The 16,048-nt window shown below is 38.4% G+C and overlaps 1 protein-coding gene across 1 annotated transcript; it reads left to right on the top strand.

The window, feature by feature from the left end:
• The first annotated feature begins 1,482 nt into the window (after nucleotides 1–1,482).
• On the top strand, nucleotides 1,483–15,814 carry CD40LG (CD40 ligand). The gene is made up of 5 exons (XM_084870029.1): nucleotides 1,483–1,772; nucleotides 3,548–3,679; nucleotides 9,568–9,622; nucleotides 11,574–11,636; nucleotides 14,623–15,814. Exons 1-5 carry the CDS (start codon nucleotides 1,617–1,619, stop codon nucleotides 14,997–14,999), a joined length of 783 nt encoding a protein of 260 aa, XP_084726155.1. The 5' UTR covers nucleotides 1,483–1,616; the 3' UTR covers nucleotides 15,000–15,814.
• The last annotated feature ends 234 nt before the right edge of the window (nucleotides 15,815–16,048 follow it).

Genomic DNA, 16,048 nt, shown 5'->3' with positions numbered 1-16,048 from the left:
AAGCTGGCCTTGGAGAAGTCCTCGAGCCTATTTTGCCTCTTGTGATAATTTTCCTTTAGTGGAACAAAGGCTTGTCTAAGAACTGAAGCCTCTTACTTGACTGATCAAAGTTTATCACATGCATTGAAGTCACCTACTTGTCAGATATAGTGAAAAGCTGCGCAGATCTGGGTCCAGGACAGGATGCTGGGGCGTGGGAGGGGAAGAGAGCAGGTGCTAACTCTACAGATAGCATGCCTATCGGAGCATTTTGTTGCATTTCCTATTTGTCTCTTAAAACAATTTTATAGGAATCGCCAAAGCCAACTTGTCATGGTTTCTAGACCAGGTTGGGATGTGGGTAGGGATTTCCACAGCTGCTTTAATTTTGAAGGCAATCTGATAAGACCATGCAAAAGCCATTCAGAAATATGTAATCTTACACACCTCAGTGATTCAATTCGTTAACAAAACTTTGGGTTTTTAAATGTTGTTGCTGTTTTTTCTTTTTTTTATTAGTATGTAAGGAATTGACAATTATTTGGAAAACTCATATCTTAGGCTAAACAATTTTTTTAAAAAAACTCAGAATGAAAATTGTCTATTGCTTAATACATTTGAAAGATCTTCCATACACCTCTTTTTTGTACTTCACAACAACCTATAGTATAGGCAAAGTGGCATAATGTTTGTGCCTAGTGAGTGAAATCATATTCTTGACCTCTTTGAATATGAAGAAACTGAGGTCTAGAGAGATGAAGTTATTTGCCTGTGGTCCATAGAAATTTATTGGTAGAGCAAGGAGTATAATTTAGTTATCTTAGGTGCATCCTATTTCACCTTTTCTGAACAGTTACATAGGCATCAACAATGATCTGATGGATTGGAACGGCATAAACAGGCAATTTGGCTAAGTCAAACTAATATTCCTACTTTAACATCAATCGTAGAGTTTTGGCCTGATTTCTCTCAAGCCCTTACTTCTCTTGACCTTTGAGAAATGTATTTTTCTTGAATTATCTCTCTAGCTAAATTTTATTTAATAAATTTTATCACTCTTTTTTTGCTTTATGCCATATAGTCTCAACTTGAATACCTGCTGGGATTTTGTTGGGTTTAAATATTAAATAAGTCTTGAGAAGCAATTAGCTAGTGACACACTGTCATAAAATCAATCCAAACTTTTGTCTTCATTTGTTTCTTTCCTTAGATACCAAGTTCCCGCTTTACATTAGTAAGAATGAAAATGAAATGTGTCTGTTGCTGGTGGATTAATTTATCACTTTCCTTGAAACTGGTGAACCCCAAATGTTAGACAGCAATTGGAAAATACTGCCATTGTCTGTTGAGAAGTCTATGACATTTTAAGGCAAGAATGAATGTATGGAAGAGTTTCTTCTTTACTAACAAAAGGGAAAGCCTGGAAGTGAATGATATGGGTATAATTTAAGAAAGAAAAAAACCTTTACGTAACGTTTTTGCTGGGAGAGAAGACTACGAAGCACATTTTCCAGGAAGTGTGGGCTGCGATGATTGTATGCTCTTAACTAATTCTGAGTAAGGTGGCCACTTTGACAGTCTTCTCATGCTGCCGCTGTCACCTTCTCCAGCAGAAGATATTTCAACTCTAAGGCAGCATGATCGAAACATACAGCCAACCTTCTCCGCGACCTGTGAATAGTGGACCACCCATCAGTATGAAAATTTTCATGTATTTACTTACTGTTTTTCTTATCACGCAGATGATTGGGTCCGCACTTTTTGCTGTGTATCTTCACAGAAGATTGGACAAGGTAAGATGAAATCTTTATTAACGAAATTTGGGGTCTTCAGTTTCTGGGTTGGTTGGTTTAGCTCTACTCAAATGATGAACAATGGTAGGAACCAAAACCGATAAATAGTCTTGTGGCATAATGTTTGTGCCTAGTGAGTGAAATCTCATATTTTTGTCTGTGGTCAAGAGCTTGGGCTCTGGAGTCAAACTGCCTGTGTTCAAATATTGACTCTACCCTTTACAAGCTCTGTGATCCTAAGCAAGTCATTTTACATTTCTATCCCTCAGTTTCCACACGGGAGAAATGTGAATGATAATGGTACCCACTTCATTGATTAAATGAATGTAGCCTTGTAACAAGCTTAGAACAAAGCCTGGCACAAAGTAAGCATTATGTAGGCATTGCATATAATTGTTTGCTAAAGTTTTGTTTAAAAAGTAAACTATTTTTTTAATCATGAAAACATTTTTAAAATTTTTAAATTTCCAACTACAGAAGGAGAATATCAATTTGATCTCAAATTCCAAAGTGCTTCAGATTAACATAGTTATGGATAAATCCCAGAAATTGTCTTTTAGTAAAAGTGGCATTCTCTGGATAATTGGTCAAATTCTGATTGTAGTTGCAAGCTTCCCAGTTTCTTTCGAAGATGGTTTACATTCTTTGGTTAGACTTATAGAAACAAGAGTAGAGTAACTTAGGAAGTTGTTTTGCATTCTTAGGAAAAGATAACCATTAGCATTTATCCTGTTTTGATGCATCTACCCACTTTCATTGAGGGGAATCATTGGCTGTGTTGACAAAATATCAATCATAAATGAAAAGAAGAAATTTGATCAATTATCTGGCCATTCCTAAAAATTTTGGATATGGGAATTGTGGATGTAGAGTATCTGGAGACTATATTTTCTCAGGATTATTTAAGTGTCTCTTATTGGAATGCCAACCTAGAATTAAGACTAATGTGGTTTTCTATCAGAATAAAGTGGGGCAGTGATGTTTGAGGTAATTTATTGAGTTTCTCACTGCTGAGAATAAAAGGGGGGTGGTTTTGGTCTGATTGTGTTTGGCCTAATGGGCTCTGCCAATCAAAGTCTGGACATAAGCCTAGACTCTACAGGGTAGACTCAATTTTAATGTAGTATTTAGGTGTGCTCTTAATATCAGTGAAAGCCACTGACTAATTGCATCTTGTTTTGAATTCAAATATTTAATCTTAAAACAGGAAAACGGCAGAGAATTAATTGATTATACAAGTGAATTCCATACATTCTAAGACACCGGAAAATAAAAATAACTTGTTAACTTTGGAAATGAAAGATGATTCTTTAAAAATTCAAATGTTTTCTGCAAATACTTAAGTTAAAAAAGAGAGATGTAATTAGAACTTGAGTTAATTGACACACATTGCAAATTAACTTTTTCATCACAAACACTAAAATGAAGTGGGAAAATTTGCTCAGTAGAGAACTAGTTTGCAAGACTATTTACAATGAGCAATCATTACTGGAGCAAGGGGAAATATGACAGTTATAGAATGTTGCTGCTATAATACATTTTAAAATGTATACTTTGTGATTAAATTGCATTAGAATAACTCTGATTTCCACTTAGAGTTACAGATACTCTGACATTTTAGTTGCTGGTTTTTGTAGATTTTTTTGAACTGTTAATACCAAATACCAATAATTCAGTGTACATTTTTATTCCCCATGCATATCTGTAAAAATCCTCCTCCTGTTGTTGATGCCATTCTTCAGAATTTCATTTCTTATGTGTTATTTTACAAATAGATAGAAGATGAAAGGAATCTTCATGAAGATTTTGTGTTCATGAAAATGATACAGAGGTGCAACAAAGGAGAGAAGTCCTTATCCTTACTGAACTGTGAGGAAATTAGAAGCCAGTTTGAAGCCCTCGTCAAGGTAAGGAGCTCAGTTGTTGGTAAAAAGTGTCATTGAAAAGTTTTAGTACTTCTGCTGGGAACATGACAAGATAAAAGTTTAAACATTTAAACATTTGTTATTTATACATACATAGTATGATTATTAAAAAAGAAAAGAAAAAATGAAGCAAAAATCCTATGTTAAAAGGGTATGGTAAGTTAGAAGTGTTCATTCATAGAAATGTTCTTGAGAAGGACAAAAAAGACTTTCTAAGGGGAAAACATACTTTCATGGGCACATTCACACATACACATAAGTTTATATTTGCAGCTGTCTCTAGGAAATTTTTGAAGTACACCAAGCTTGTTTTTTGCATTTTCTTATCTTCCCATACAAATCTTGATGCCTTCTCATTGTGCACCCATTTTCCAGAGATGCGATAACCATTTGCTGCTTCATTGTTGGCAGGCCACAGGCTAAGGTATTGCCTTTACTGGAGTTCATAGAGACTTCTAAAGATGGATATATTCTAACATGACATTAAGGAATGCTTTTCTTATGAAGGAATTCCAAGTGCTGTGAAAGTCAGATATTTTCCTTTTATTGTGAGGAAAGGTGTGGGGAATGGATGATGGACCTTCTCAGTGCTGCTCAAACCAAACACCATATGATACCACTTGCTCATGAAACCAGTTCACTCTAGGGCCAATCAAGACCTGAGGTAGAGAGAATTTGAAGCTTTCTAGATCAACAGGTTGGTGCCGAGCATGAAGTCATATAATGGGTACCTAAAACAAGAAACTTTAGAACATTCATTGAGGATGTACCTACAACATTGATTCCATCCTCATAGACAAAATACCTAAGGGCTTTTTCTCTTAAAGCAGAACATCACGGATTCTTTTTACCTGTTTCTCACTCAGAACACTGAGTCATATACCTTTGGCCCTCATGGGTCATGAATCAGAGGCAGCACTCCACATTGAAGGCAGCTCTGTGCCAGGTGGGTGGGTATTGGGAGAAATTAGTTTTTATATATGGATGATGTGTTATTAACCCAGAATTGAAGGGTTTAAGATCTTATTCCTGAGCTTATTCTTTTCCACCTATTTTGTCCCAGATTTGTAATTTAACCCAGTAGTGAAGACTCTAATACCTTCCTTATTCCTGAGCCACCTAAGGGAATTAGAAAGAGATCAACTCTTTTGCTGGCTTTTAGGTTCTTTATGTTAATCTATGTTTTCGTTGAAGACTCATAAATTTTTATTTGTAAGGTGTAGAAATGAATTTATTTTCTGGTTCTTTGGGGCTTCTGGCCAGTATTGAGGATGTGTTGCAAATTCAAATGTAAATAAAGCCACTTTCAGAACAATGGTTAATAAACCCAGTAACGTGTATAATGTGCTCATTGCATGATCTTGTGCAAATGACTTCACCTCTTTAGACCTCAGTTTTCTCATCTATAAAATGAGAGGGCTAAGATTATCTGTAAGGGCACTACCAACTTTGACATTCTGTAATTATGTGATCAGTTTTACATAGTTTTCTCCTCACAGTCCCTCCAAAGGCAGTGAGATGCGCTCTTGCTTTATTTCTGCTCTCTTCCTTACTGGGAGTTTTACAGTTGAATTGCCAATTCCTCATGGCTTTATTTCAAGTTAGATATGTAAAGCTTCCCAAATCAGCTTCCCAGGATAGAAGTAAGGAAAACAGCTGATTTGGTCTCTCTGCTTATGCTTACATAAAACACACACACACACACACACACACACACACACACACACACCCCAAACCAAACCAAAAAAAAAAAAAAACAAGCAAAAAACAGAAAAGATCCCATACACAACAGCTCCAAAGTTTCATATTCTAAAAAGGCAGAACCTCTCAGGCATGTCAACTGGGGCTCCTGACATATGACAGAGAAAGCCCAATGCCTCCACTGCATTAGAGGTGGAATCTGAGTCAATGTCATCTGTACCTATGATACGCATGATGGTGAGACACAAAGTCATCCACAAACCCAATCCTCCTCCAATGATTGAACATCGCTCCAATAATCCATCCACCCAAATTTCTCATTATAGAACAATATTTTGGACTTTTTTTTTAACCTAACAGGTCAGCTACATAATTACCCCAAATTAAATTTTTATAGTCTTATCTAACATTAGCACTTTCTGGGGTGAGAATCTGAATGGTCCAGAGCAACCTAGGGTTTGAATTTTTTGGTTACTGAATCATAAAACTTAAAAAGGTCTTAGAAATCATCAGATGCACTTATTAATACAGAACTTTAATTTTCTCCTCACAGTCTCTGCCAAGTTGTCCCCCAATTTCTGCCTCTAATAACTTTTAGAAGTTATTAGAGGCAGGTAGCACCAAACTGTCACTTTGGTGGGACAATGGGATTATGTTAAAGTAGTGGAGGCAGCATTGTGAATAGTGTAATTTCACATTAAAACTTGCTACTCACACCTTCCCAGTTTGGCTCAGCAGATAGAAGGGTCCCAGGTTAAATTCTGGTCAAGGGCATTTGCCAGGGTTGTAGGATCAATCCCCAGTAGGGGGTATGCAGGAGGCAGCCAAACAATGATTCTCTTTCATTGATGTTTCTAACTCTTTCTCCCTCTCCCTTCCTCTCTGAAATTAAATTAATAAAAATATTTCTTAAAAACTTTTTACTTACTCCCTGGCCAGTTTTCTCAGTGATTAAGAGTGCCAGCTGGTATACTGAAGGGTCACAGGTTTGATTGCCCGTCAAGAGCACATACCTTGGTTTCAGGTTTGATCCCTGGCCCCGGTCCGGGTTTAAGCAGAAGGCAGAAGGCAACTAATCGATGTGTCTCTTCTCTCTCTCTCTCTCTCTCTCTCTCTCTCTCTCTCTCTCTCTCTCTCTCTCTCTTCTCTCTCTCTCCCTTTCACTCTTTCTAAAAAAAATCAATGGAAAAAAATATCCTTAGGTGAGGATTAAAAACCAACAACTTACTACCCACCCTACACTGCTTTAGAATGATTAGTTGCATGATTGTCTGCCCACCCATTCCCGAGATGTCTTTAATAGGGTCAACCTTTTACATATATATATATATATATATATATATATATATATATATATATGTGTGTGTGTGTGTGTGTGTGTGTGTGTGTGTGTAAAAGCATAATATGCTAATTAGATCAGACAGCCGAACAGTGGAACAACCAAGCCCCTTGCATGAATTTCGTGCATCAGACTTCTAATATATATATTTGATTTTTTACAGAGAGGAAGGAAGAGGGATAGAGAGTTAGAAACATTGCTAAGAGAGAAACATGGATCAGCTACCTCTTGCACACCTCCTACTGGGGATGTGTCCACAACCAAGGTACATGCCCTTGACTGGAATCGAATCTGGGACCTTTCAGTCTGCAGGCCAACGCTCTATCCACTGAGCCAAACCAGTTGGGGCCAAAGCATTCCCTTTTTAAGCTAAACGTCAATCTGTCCATACCTGCCACAAGAGTTCACACTGAGAGAGAAATAACTAATCCCAGATTTTCTGAAAGTCATCTTTTAAAAGTCTTTCAGTTGAGGTGGGGTGTAAAGGAAGAAAAAAGACTGGGGCATGTGACTGGGGGAAAGTTCTCGGAAAGGCAAGGTTGGGTGCATAAAAGGCAAACTTTGCTGACTTCACATTCTCATCTTGGCTAGGCCCTGACACCAATGCAGCCACCTAGCTTGAAACTATCTCAACCTCCATCATCACACTCCATTTTTTTGAAAAGACACTAAATACTCATTTGTTTACTTGTTATCTCACAAACATTTTCCTGTTGCCACACTTTCACAGTGCGACGCTTCACCTCAAGTGGAAAGTTGAGGCTCTGTGGCCTATGTGAGCTTTCTGAGGTGCAAGTTCTTCTTTTCTTTTAATTTTTTTAAAGTTTATTTTAGAACCGAGACCGGTTTGGCTCAGTGGATAGAGCGTCAGCCTGTGGACTGAAAGGTCCTGGGTTCGATTCCGGTCAAGGGCATGTACCTTGGTTGCGGACACATCCCCAGTAGGGGTGTGCAAGAGGCAACTGATTGATGATTCTCCCTCATTGATGTTTCTAACTCTCTCTCTCCCTTCCTCTCTGTAAAAAAATCAATAAAATATATTTAAAAAATAAATAAAGTTTTTTTTTAGAGATGGAAGGAGAGAGAGAGAGAGAGAGAGAGAGAGAGAGAGAGAGAGAGAGAGAGAGAGAGAGAGATCAGTTGTCTCTAGATCAGGTATAGGATCTGAAATATAGGTATGTGTCCTGACGAGGAATCAAACTTGAGACCTTTCAGTACATGGGATTATGCTCCAACCAACTGAGCCACACTGGCCAGGGAGAGATACAGGTTCTTTTAATTTATACCCTCACATCTGGCAACTGAGCTGAGTCTACAAGAAGATAATAGTTACAACACTAATTCCTTCTAGTGGAGGAATGAAAAGGAAGAACCCTGTAGAAAATTGATTCTAGTAATGGGAAGGAGCTCAAGACTGATTATTACAAGATGTGGAAATACTATTGTCTTTCTTTCTTGTGTTTAGAGCATAGAGTGATGGTGTGAGTTCAACCTGGCCTATGAATATGATCTCACAGGTTTTTTAAAAATATATTTTATTGATTTTTTACTGAGAGGAAGGGAGAGGGATAGAGAGTTAGAAACATTGATGAGAGAGAAACATCAACCAGCTGCCTCCTGCACACCCCCTACTGGGGATGTCCCCGCAACCAATGCACATGCCCTTGACCGGAATTAAACCTGGGACCCTTCAGTCGGCTGACCAACGCTCTATCCACTGAGCCAAACCGGTTTTGCCTGATCTCACAGTTTTGATTCTGATTATTACAAGATGTGGAAATACTATTGTCTTCCTTTCTTGTGTTTAGAGCATAGGGTGATGGTGTGAGTTCAACCTGGCCTATGAATATGATCTCACAGTTTTGACTCTCTTCACTTCAGACGCCTCGGGTGACCTCATGCCAGCCAGTTATGCCCTTGAGGATTTTTATTCAGTATCTTTAAAATGGTAGCAAGTAGCCTTTATTATCTTCTTACCCATGTTGATTGCTGTCCCCGTTAAACTCTTTAAGTACCTCTAACTTTCCTTCAGTTGCCAAGTGAGAAGAAACCCCTGAAGAGTTGCATTTGCCTTTGAACATCAGAAGCATTGGGAGATGGCCTGTGTTTCCTATATACATGCTGATTATTCTAAATACAGGGGTTGGCAAAAGTAGGTTTACAGTTGTGAGTAGTTTAAATAGTTTATTCTTGTATTATTATCTTGTATTGTTATTTATTAATTATTATATTATTTATTTGTATTACAACTATAAACCTACTTTTGCCCACCCATGTAAATGCAGGCCACACAAGGGCACACTACCAGCAACAAGAGAACCTCCTCAGCCCACTGAAACAACAAAATAAAAAATGTTGAGATTTCTTCCCACAATCAAACGTATTGTTACCATTTTCTGGAAGAGTTCAGACAAATTTTATTCTAATAGATATACACTAGGCTTTATGTTTACTAACATTCTATATACCAGTTCCCAGGGTAGAATCATTTCCCCATTCAACATTATTTGCAAATATATAACAAAACCAGGGAAGTTGGGATCACAGGAAGAGTCAGTATAATTGCCTCTCATCTAGAGAGAACGCTGGAATGAAGATAATGAAGACCAGACTCTGCTTCTAGGTATACACCTCAGTTTTCTGGGCTGTTAGTTCATCTGTCAGAGCCATGGGCTCCCAATCAGTATGATATTAATATAGGATATAAGCATATATTATAAACCTTACTAGAAACAGGCAGCAGAGTAAGGCTTGATACCAAATGAATGATACCTCTAAAACCCCACAGAAGAGTCCCTGTCAAAATCTTTTGCAATGATTTTTATTTCAGGATATAACGGGATATGAAGTGAAGGAGAAAGAAAAAAACTTTCAACATCAAAAAGGTAGGTTGCTGTTTACCAATTTCTATGCATACTTAAAAACTGAAAGGAAGCTTTATATGGCTGATTATATTGAGTAACCCAGTGTTGTATTAGGGAACTTTTAGCCTTGGAAGTAAAACTGGAATACAATTGGATGGCTTCTTTTAATTTTGACATTACCAAGTATGAAGAAATTCCATTATTTTCAGTACCATGATCAAATAACCATAACACCTACATGGGATAAGATGATAAGAAAACCATCATTTGTTTCAGTGGCATTCATTGTTCAATAATTTTTCCATGGGGAACCATGGCCAGTGGAGCCTCTGGAATCAAGGAATGAGTCAATGTGACAATATTCTATTCTTTGCCTTGTTTTTGATGAAGTATCTGGAACATCTCTTGGTTTGAAGGGGTCTTGATTGTTCTCAAATCCAACACCACACCCAGGGCACAAATCTCCTTCACAACAGCAATGACCATCTGGTCTGGCCTCTGGTAAAATATGCCGAGGCACCTTCTATCTCATACAGCAGCCTGGCCCATCTTTGAATGGGTCTAATAATTATAATAAGTTCACTATATTACATGAGAGAAGTCTTTTCTCCTCTGGAGTTAAATTTTGTTCTTGTAATTTCCACTCACTGGAACCAATTCTGCTCTATGGGGCCATATGAAACAAAGTATAATTCCTCTTCTATATAGCAGCTGTCCAGATATCATGGAAACCTTTCATTCTCCAGATTAAACCTCCCCAATACCTTCCACTCTTGTTCTTGTGATCCTTTCCAGACCCTTTCCTTTCCTAGTTACCTCCTTTTCTGGATGACTCCTAATTTTCCCTGTTCCTCTTAGACTGTAACATAATAACTCCTGGAGTGACCTGCATATCAGAAAGATGAAAAGTTGGTTGATGGGTGTTTTTAGAGAGACTATTATATCACAAAGTCAGTGAAAATGATGGTATGGGTTTTGTAAATTTAATACACACAAATACATATGCACATACAGGGTAGGGCAAAAGTAGGTTTATAGTTGTGAGCATACAGTTTATTCTTATATTATTATTTATTTATTATTATATTATTTTCCATATGTCTAACTGTAAATTTACTTTTGCCGCTACCCTGTGCATACAGAAATACAGATACTGTTTTCTGAAGCAAAGAGCATACTCAGACCTTGCTTTAACTATTGGTCTAGATGCAAAGGGTGATCTGGTTTCCATGAAGGTTTTGTCTTTAGAATGACTCTATGTTGAGTAGAACCATGTTATCTATTAAGTACAGTAAACTTTGAGGAAACTGTTCATGTGGAGGCTGAAGTTAATCATACAGGCTGCCTAACAGTCTTCAGAAAAAAAATGATAAACTTAACAAAACTTATAATTTAGGTCATGAAATTTGACTAAATATTTATAGGGCATCTACAAAGTATCTGACACCAGCCTCATTAGTGGACAAAAAGAAACTTCCACACAATCTTTGCACTTATGCAATTTAGCACATCAAATTAAGAAGCAAGCCTTTTACATAAGAAACAATTAGAGGTAGATACAGTAGGTTAGCCAGTTATTTGACCAAATCAGACACCATGAGCATCTTACTAGCTAACTGTGTAGACATGACTTTGGGGATTCCCAATGGATGGATGTTGTTCCTAAAAGCAAGATTCAAAGTATGTTTTAATGCAGACCAGTACTTTTAGCCTGTGTCAATCTATGTGAAGTTGAATTGAGTACTTAACAACTATAAGAAAAATAGGATCAGTGGAATTAATCAATTCAATCATTCAGATTTTTTAGAAACCAACTTTTCCCATGGTGAGGATTAAAAACCATTCTACCCTTACTTTTACATAACCTGTTTAAACACAGTCTCTATTACACAGATGTCGAACTGAATTAAATAGTTCCATGGGCAGTTTTGCATTACTTTGGCCTGACAGTTTGGTTTTTGTTTCATTTTAGGTGATCAGGATCCTCAAATTGCAGCGCATGTCATAAGTGAGGCCAGTAGTAAAACAGCATCTGGTAAGTCCAAAAGCATCTGAGCATCAGCCATCCAAGGGAGAAGGCTGGGATACTGATGCAATACAGCCTAATGATTAGGTTCCTCTCTTCCTCTGGGGCCTAATCTATAAACCTACTCATGTACCTCTCACATGTTCTCCTTTGTCTTCAAAGTGAGTTCAAATGTAAAAATGGGACTTGAAGGAACAAAAGGAGGTGGGAAATAATACTGATGTTCTCATTATGTTCTTGTTCAATGGCTGATTCTAAATCATGAATTACTGGGTGAAGAGATCATTATTCTGACAACATAGAAGAGATGGCAGGTAGTGACTTAACTGCGAACTCTTAACTAACCCTTCTTCACTATGTGTAAATGGGCCTCAGGGGGCACTTCCTGCCATCTGTCAATTGATGTATGATTACCTCAGCCTCACATGGGGGCCAACCTCAAGGAAATTAAAAGGTGAAATCATTCTGCAAAGATCAGTAGGTGCCAGGATGTTAGATTTTCCAATGAAGTAACAACAGAAAACATATTGTAATCTTTTCAACTCTGAGTGACTTTATTTCCATATACGTTCTGCCATTGTTCTAGCCCTTAGATCTTTTTCCCAAATCTGTACCTCCTGATAGCTGGTGCTGGAGAATGTGTCACATCTGATAAATGGATGGAAACACACACGCTAGCATAAAATCCCCCATTTACATAAATGCAGTCTGAGAGCATGAGAGAAGTCTTTGAAGTGCTCTGGAATGGAGTCTTAAAGAGTGTGTGATTGAGAAAGAGGAGAAGAGGGGAGAAGAGAGGAGAGGAGAGAAGAGGAGAGGAGAGGAGAGGAGAGGAGAGGAGAGGAGAGGAGAGGAGAGGAGAAGAGAGGGGAGGGGAGGGGAGGGGAGGGGAGGGGAGAGGAGGGGAGGGGAGGAGAGACAACCTTATCTCTAAGGTAGGATTTTGGTTTCTTAGTGGTTATAAATGATTATCATGGAACATGGTATGGGAGTAAGAGCAGTAGATAAGGAGTTTTGAACACCGAGGCTCAAGAACCATGACTACTACTTGCTGGATGACCTTGAGCAAGTCTCTTTATCTACACAGCAATTTCCTGCCCCACTTCACAGAGTGACTCTAAGCATCAAATCAGCTAATGTGGAAGGACATTGTACCGTCAAGTGCTATACAAATTACATTTCTGTACTTAGCTTTTTTCACTGTAATTTAGCTGTCACAAGAGTGACATAAAGTCCTTCATTTATACCAGCATTCCCACAATATTTGATTAATTCCACAAAGTACCCCTTCCTTAGAAAATACACTTATAAATAAGAGAATATCACAACTATATTGGCATATCCAGAGAGGCCATCCACATGACACCTTCTTATCCAGATAATAGCAACAGAGATACCTCCTCAAAAATAGCTTCCCATTGGTCATTTGTATATAAATCTTTGCCCTTGGATATATTTCATGATGTTCAGATTCTGCTAAAAGGACCGTTATTGATATTGGTCCTAGTATTATATATTTTATGCTCTGCATCACAGTAGGTTCTCAGGGGACCAGGTGAGAAAATGTAACATTTCTCACCCTAACCCAGTCCCAAACCTCTAGTTCTTTCTTGCTCATGCTGCTGCAGACTTGACCTACATCCCACAGCAAGGCTGAAAATTACATTGACTTATAAAAATAAATTTAGTGGACTAAAATATATGGAACCTGCACTTGTTTTCTCAATTGGTCTAAAAGTGCAAACATCATAATAAAGTACCATTTTTGAAGTGATCTGGAGGGCCAAAAAGTCGGACATTTTTAAAAAATATATATTTTATTGATTTTGTACAGAGAGGAAGGGAGAGAGAGAGATAGTTAGAAACATCGATGAGAGAGAGTCATCGATCAGCTGCCTCTTGCACACCCCCTACTGGGAATATGCACGCAACCAAGGTACATGCCCTTGACCAGAATCGAACCCGGGACCTTTCAGTCCCCAAGCCGATGCTCTATCCATTGAGCCAAACTGGTTTCGGCAAAGTCGGACATTTTGGATGCCTTTTTTATACTAAAGGATGAGTCCTAACAGGTTGGATCTTGCACTCCGATAGGCTTAAGACCACCAAATAGGATTATTTTTAAAGCTCAAGGAAGCAAATGCATCAATATTTTTACTTCTCCCCAACCCCCACCCCAGCAATCTAACTCTCTGTGGGAGCTGAGATTTGAAATCAGGTGCACACACTACTTTGAACCCACTCAACATCTCAGCTGAGAAAATGGCACACCGTGGTGGGTACTCTGGTTTAGCCACAAGAATACATGCACTTTCAAGTTGGTGGCGCCCACTACAAGGGGAGATCAAAACACATAGTGAAATGACAGGTTTATTTTCATACTTCCTTGCCTAATTTTAGTTCTTGCTGTGGGAGGCAGGTCAGGTTTGCGACAGCTTGATCAGGTAGGAAGAAATGGGATCTTCTCTCTGTGCAGAGGCTGAGCTAGGAAGATCAGCAATTCTTTGACTTTATAAAATTTAATAAAAGGAATAAATAAATGTTAATATTAGCAAGGATTTTGCTTGAATATTTTGGAATGCATAATTTATTATGTGTAATTTTGAAATCATTCACACTTTCTGAAGTTCAAGGACAAATTAGCTTTAAGAACTCTAAAGGGAGAAGGAAACTCGCTATGCTCTGTTTATTTAATTTTCACAAGTCTCTAAAATGTGCTGTTAATATCAGCCCAGTGTTGCAGATGAGAAACTGCAACTCAGAGATTAATTTACCGGTGCTTGAATAAAGTTTGGATTGGAACCGAGCTTCATTTGACTATAAAGCCTATGCTAATTTGTCAGCCATAGAGTTAATGGAAGGGTCCTTAAAAGTCCCTATTGCCCCAAACTTCCATTCATATATGAAGTTAGTGTCAACATTAAACTATGTTTTGTTAGAATGTGAATCATGCTATGCTTCATCTCACCACAAATTTTTCTCCTCTCCATTACAGTTCTACAGTGGGCCCAAAAAGGATATTACACTATGAGCAACAACTTGGTAACCCTCGAAAATGGGAAACAGCTGGCTGTTAAAAGACAAGGACTCTATTATATCTATGCCCAAGTCACCTTCTGTTCCAATCGGGAAGCTGCAAGTCAAGCTCCATTTATAGCCAGCCTCTGCCTGAAGTCCCCGAGTGGATCTGAGAGAATCTTACTTAGAGCGGCAAATACCCACAGTTCCTCCAAACCTTGCGGGCAACAATCCATTCACTTGGGAGGAGTATTTGAATTGCAACCAGGTGCTTCAGTGTTTGTCAATGTGACTGATCCAAGCCAAGTGAGCCATGGGACTGGCTTCACATATTTTGGCTTACTCAAACTCTGAACACTGTAACCTCGCAGGCTGCCGCTGAGCAGATGCTGGTAGTCTTCATAATACAGCAAAGCAGTTAAGACAACCCCCTGTTGAACTGCCTATTTATAACTCTAGGATCCTCCCCATGGAGAACTATTTATTATACACCCCAAGGCATATAGGGCTGCAATAAGTGAATTATGGGTGGGGTGAAACCAAAGAGGCCCCCATTCCCTATGAGCTTATATTCTGAAGCAGTAACCCAACTGATACAGACATCCAGAGATGCCAATGAAAAGACAAGGCCATTAAGCACAGATTGAATTCTGAGTAAATAGCAAATTATTAGCCAAGTTTAGTTTTTTAGTTGTTTTGTTTTGTTGCCTGAAGTGTCTTTCAGTGGATAATGTATTTGATTTATCAGTGAAACTACATAAGGGAAACAAGGAGGCTTGGTTCACATTTAGTTATGGTTGATTCTGGCCCCTGTGTCACTGATGAAGGGAACAGGCTCTAGAAAGTCTAACGCAGTGGAGAACTAAAAAACTCTGTCCCCCCACTAGCCTCCCTGACACTCATTTATTCTCTCTCCTTCTCCCCCTTCCTCCCACTCTCCCTCCCTCCCTCACAGTGTGAGACTGTTGCTAATCAACCTTGTTCCTATCTCCACCACTGTAGATGGGAGGGGGAGCAGAGAGAACAGCTCTGAACCTGCCCAATCCTTCTCAAGAAATGAGTGTATTTAAAGGAAATCTATTGTATCTACCTGCAGTCTCCACTGTTTCCAGGGTGAACTTGTCTTTATCCTGTTATTTATTTTATAATAATAAAAATCCCTTAACATTATTGTTGTTATTAAGCACCTGAAGCTTAGGCCAGGTTTGGGGAGGAGGAATCATTTGGAGGGAATTTTCCTAACTTTTGTGTTGTGTTCATAAACTAGATAAACTTGGTTCTCAAGCTTGTTGCACCACAAAATATCACTCCCTGAAAGTCTGTGAGAGCCTATGATAAATGTCATGGAAGCTTACTCAGTGAAAAACAATCTGGGTTTTTATTTCCAGCTTGCTCTGGAACGG

This window comes from Pipistrellus hanaki, assembly GCF_964339955.1.
Source record: "Pipistrellus hanaki genome assembly, chromosome: X".
In the NCBI taxonomy this organism is placed as follows: Eukaryota; Metazoa; Chordata; class Mammalia; order Chiroptera; family Vespertilionidae; genus Pipistrellus; species Pipistrellus hanaki.
Note: the sequence above shows the minus strand (reverse complement) of the source record. Positions and strands in the feature narration are given on the sequence as shown.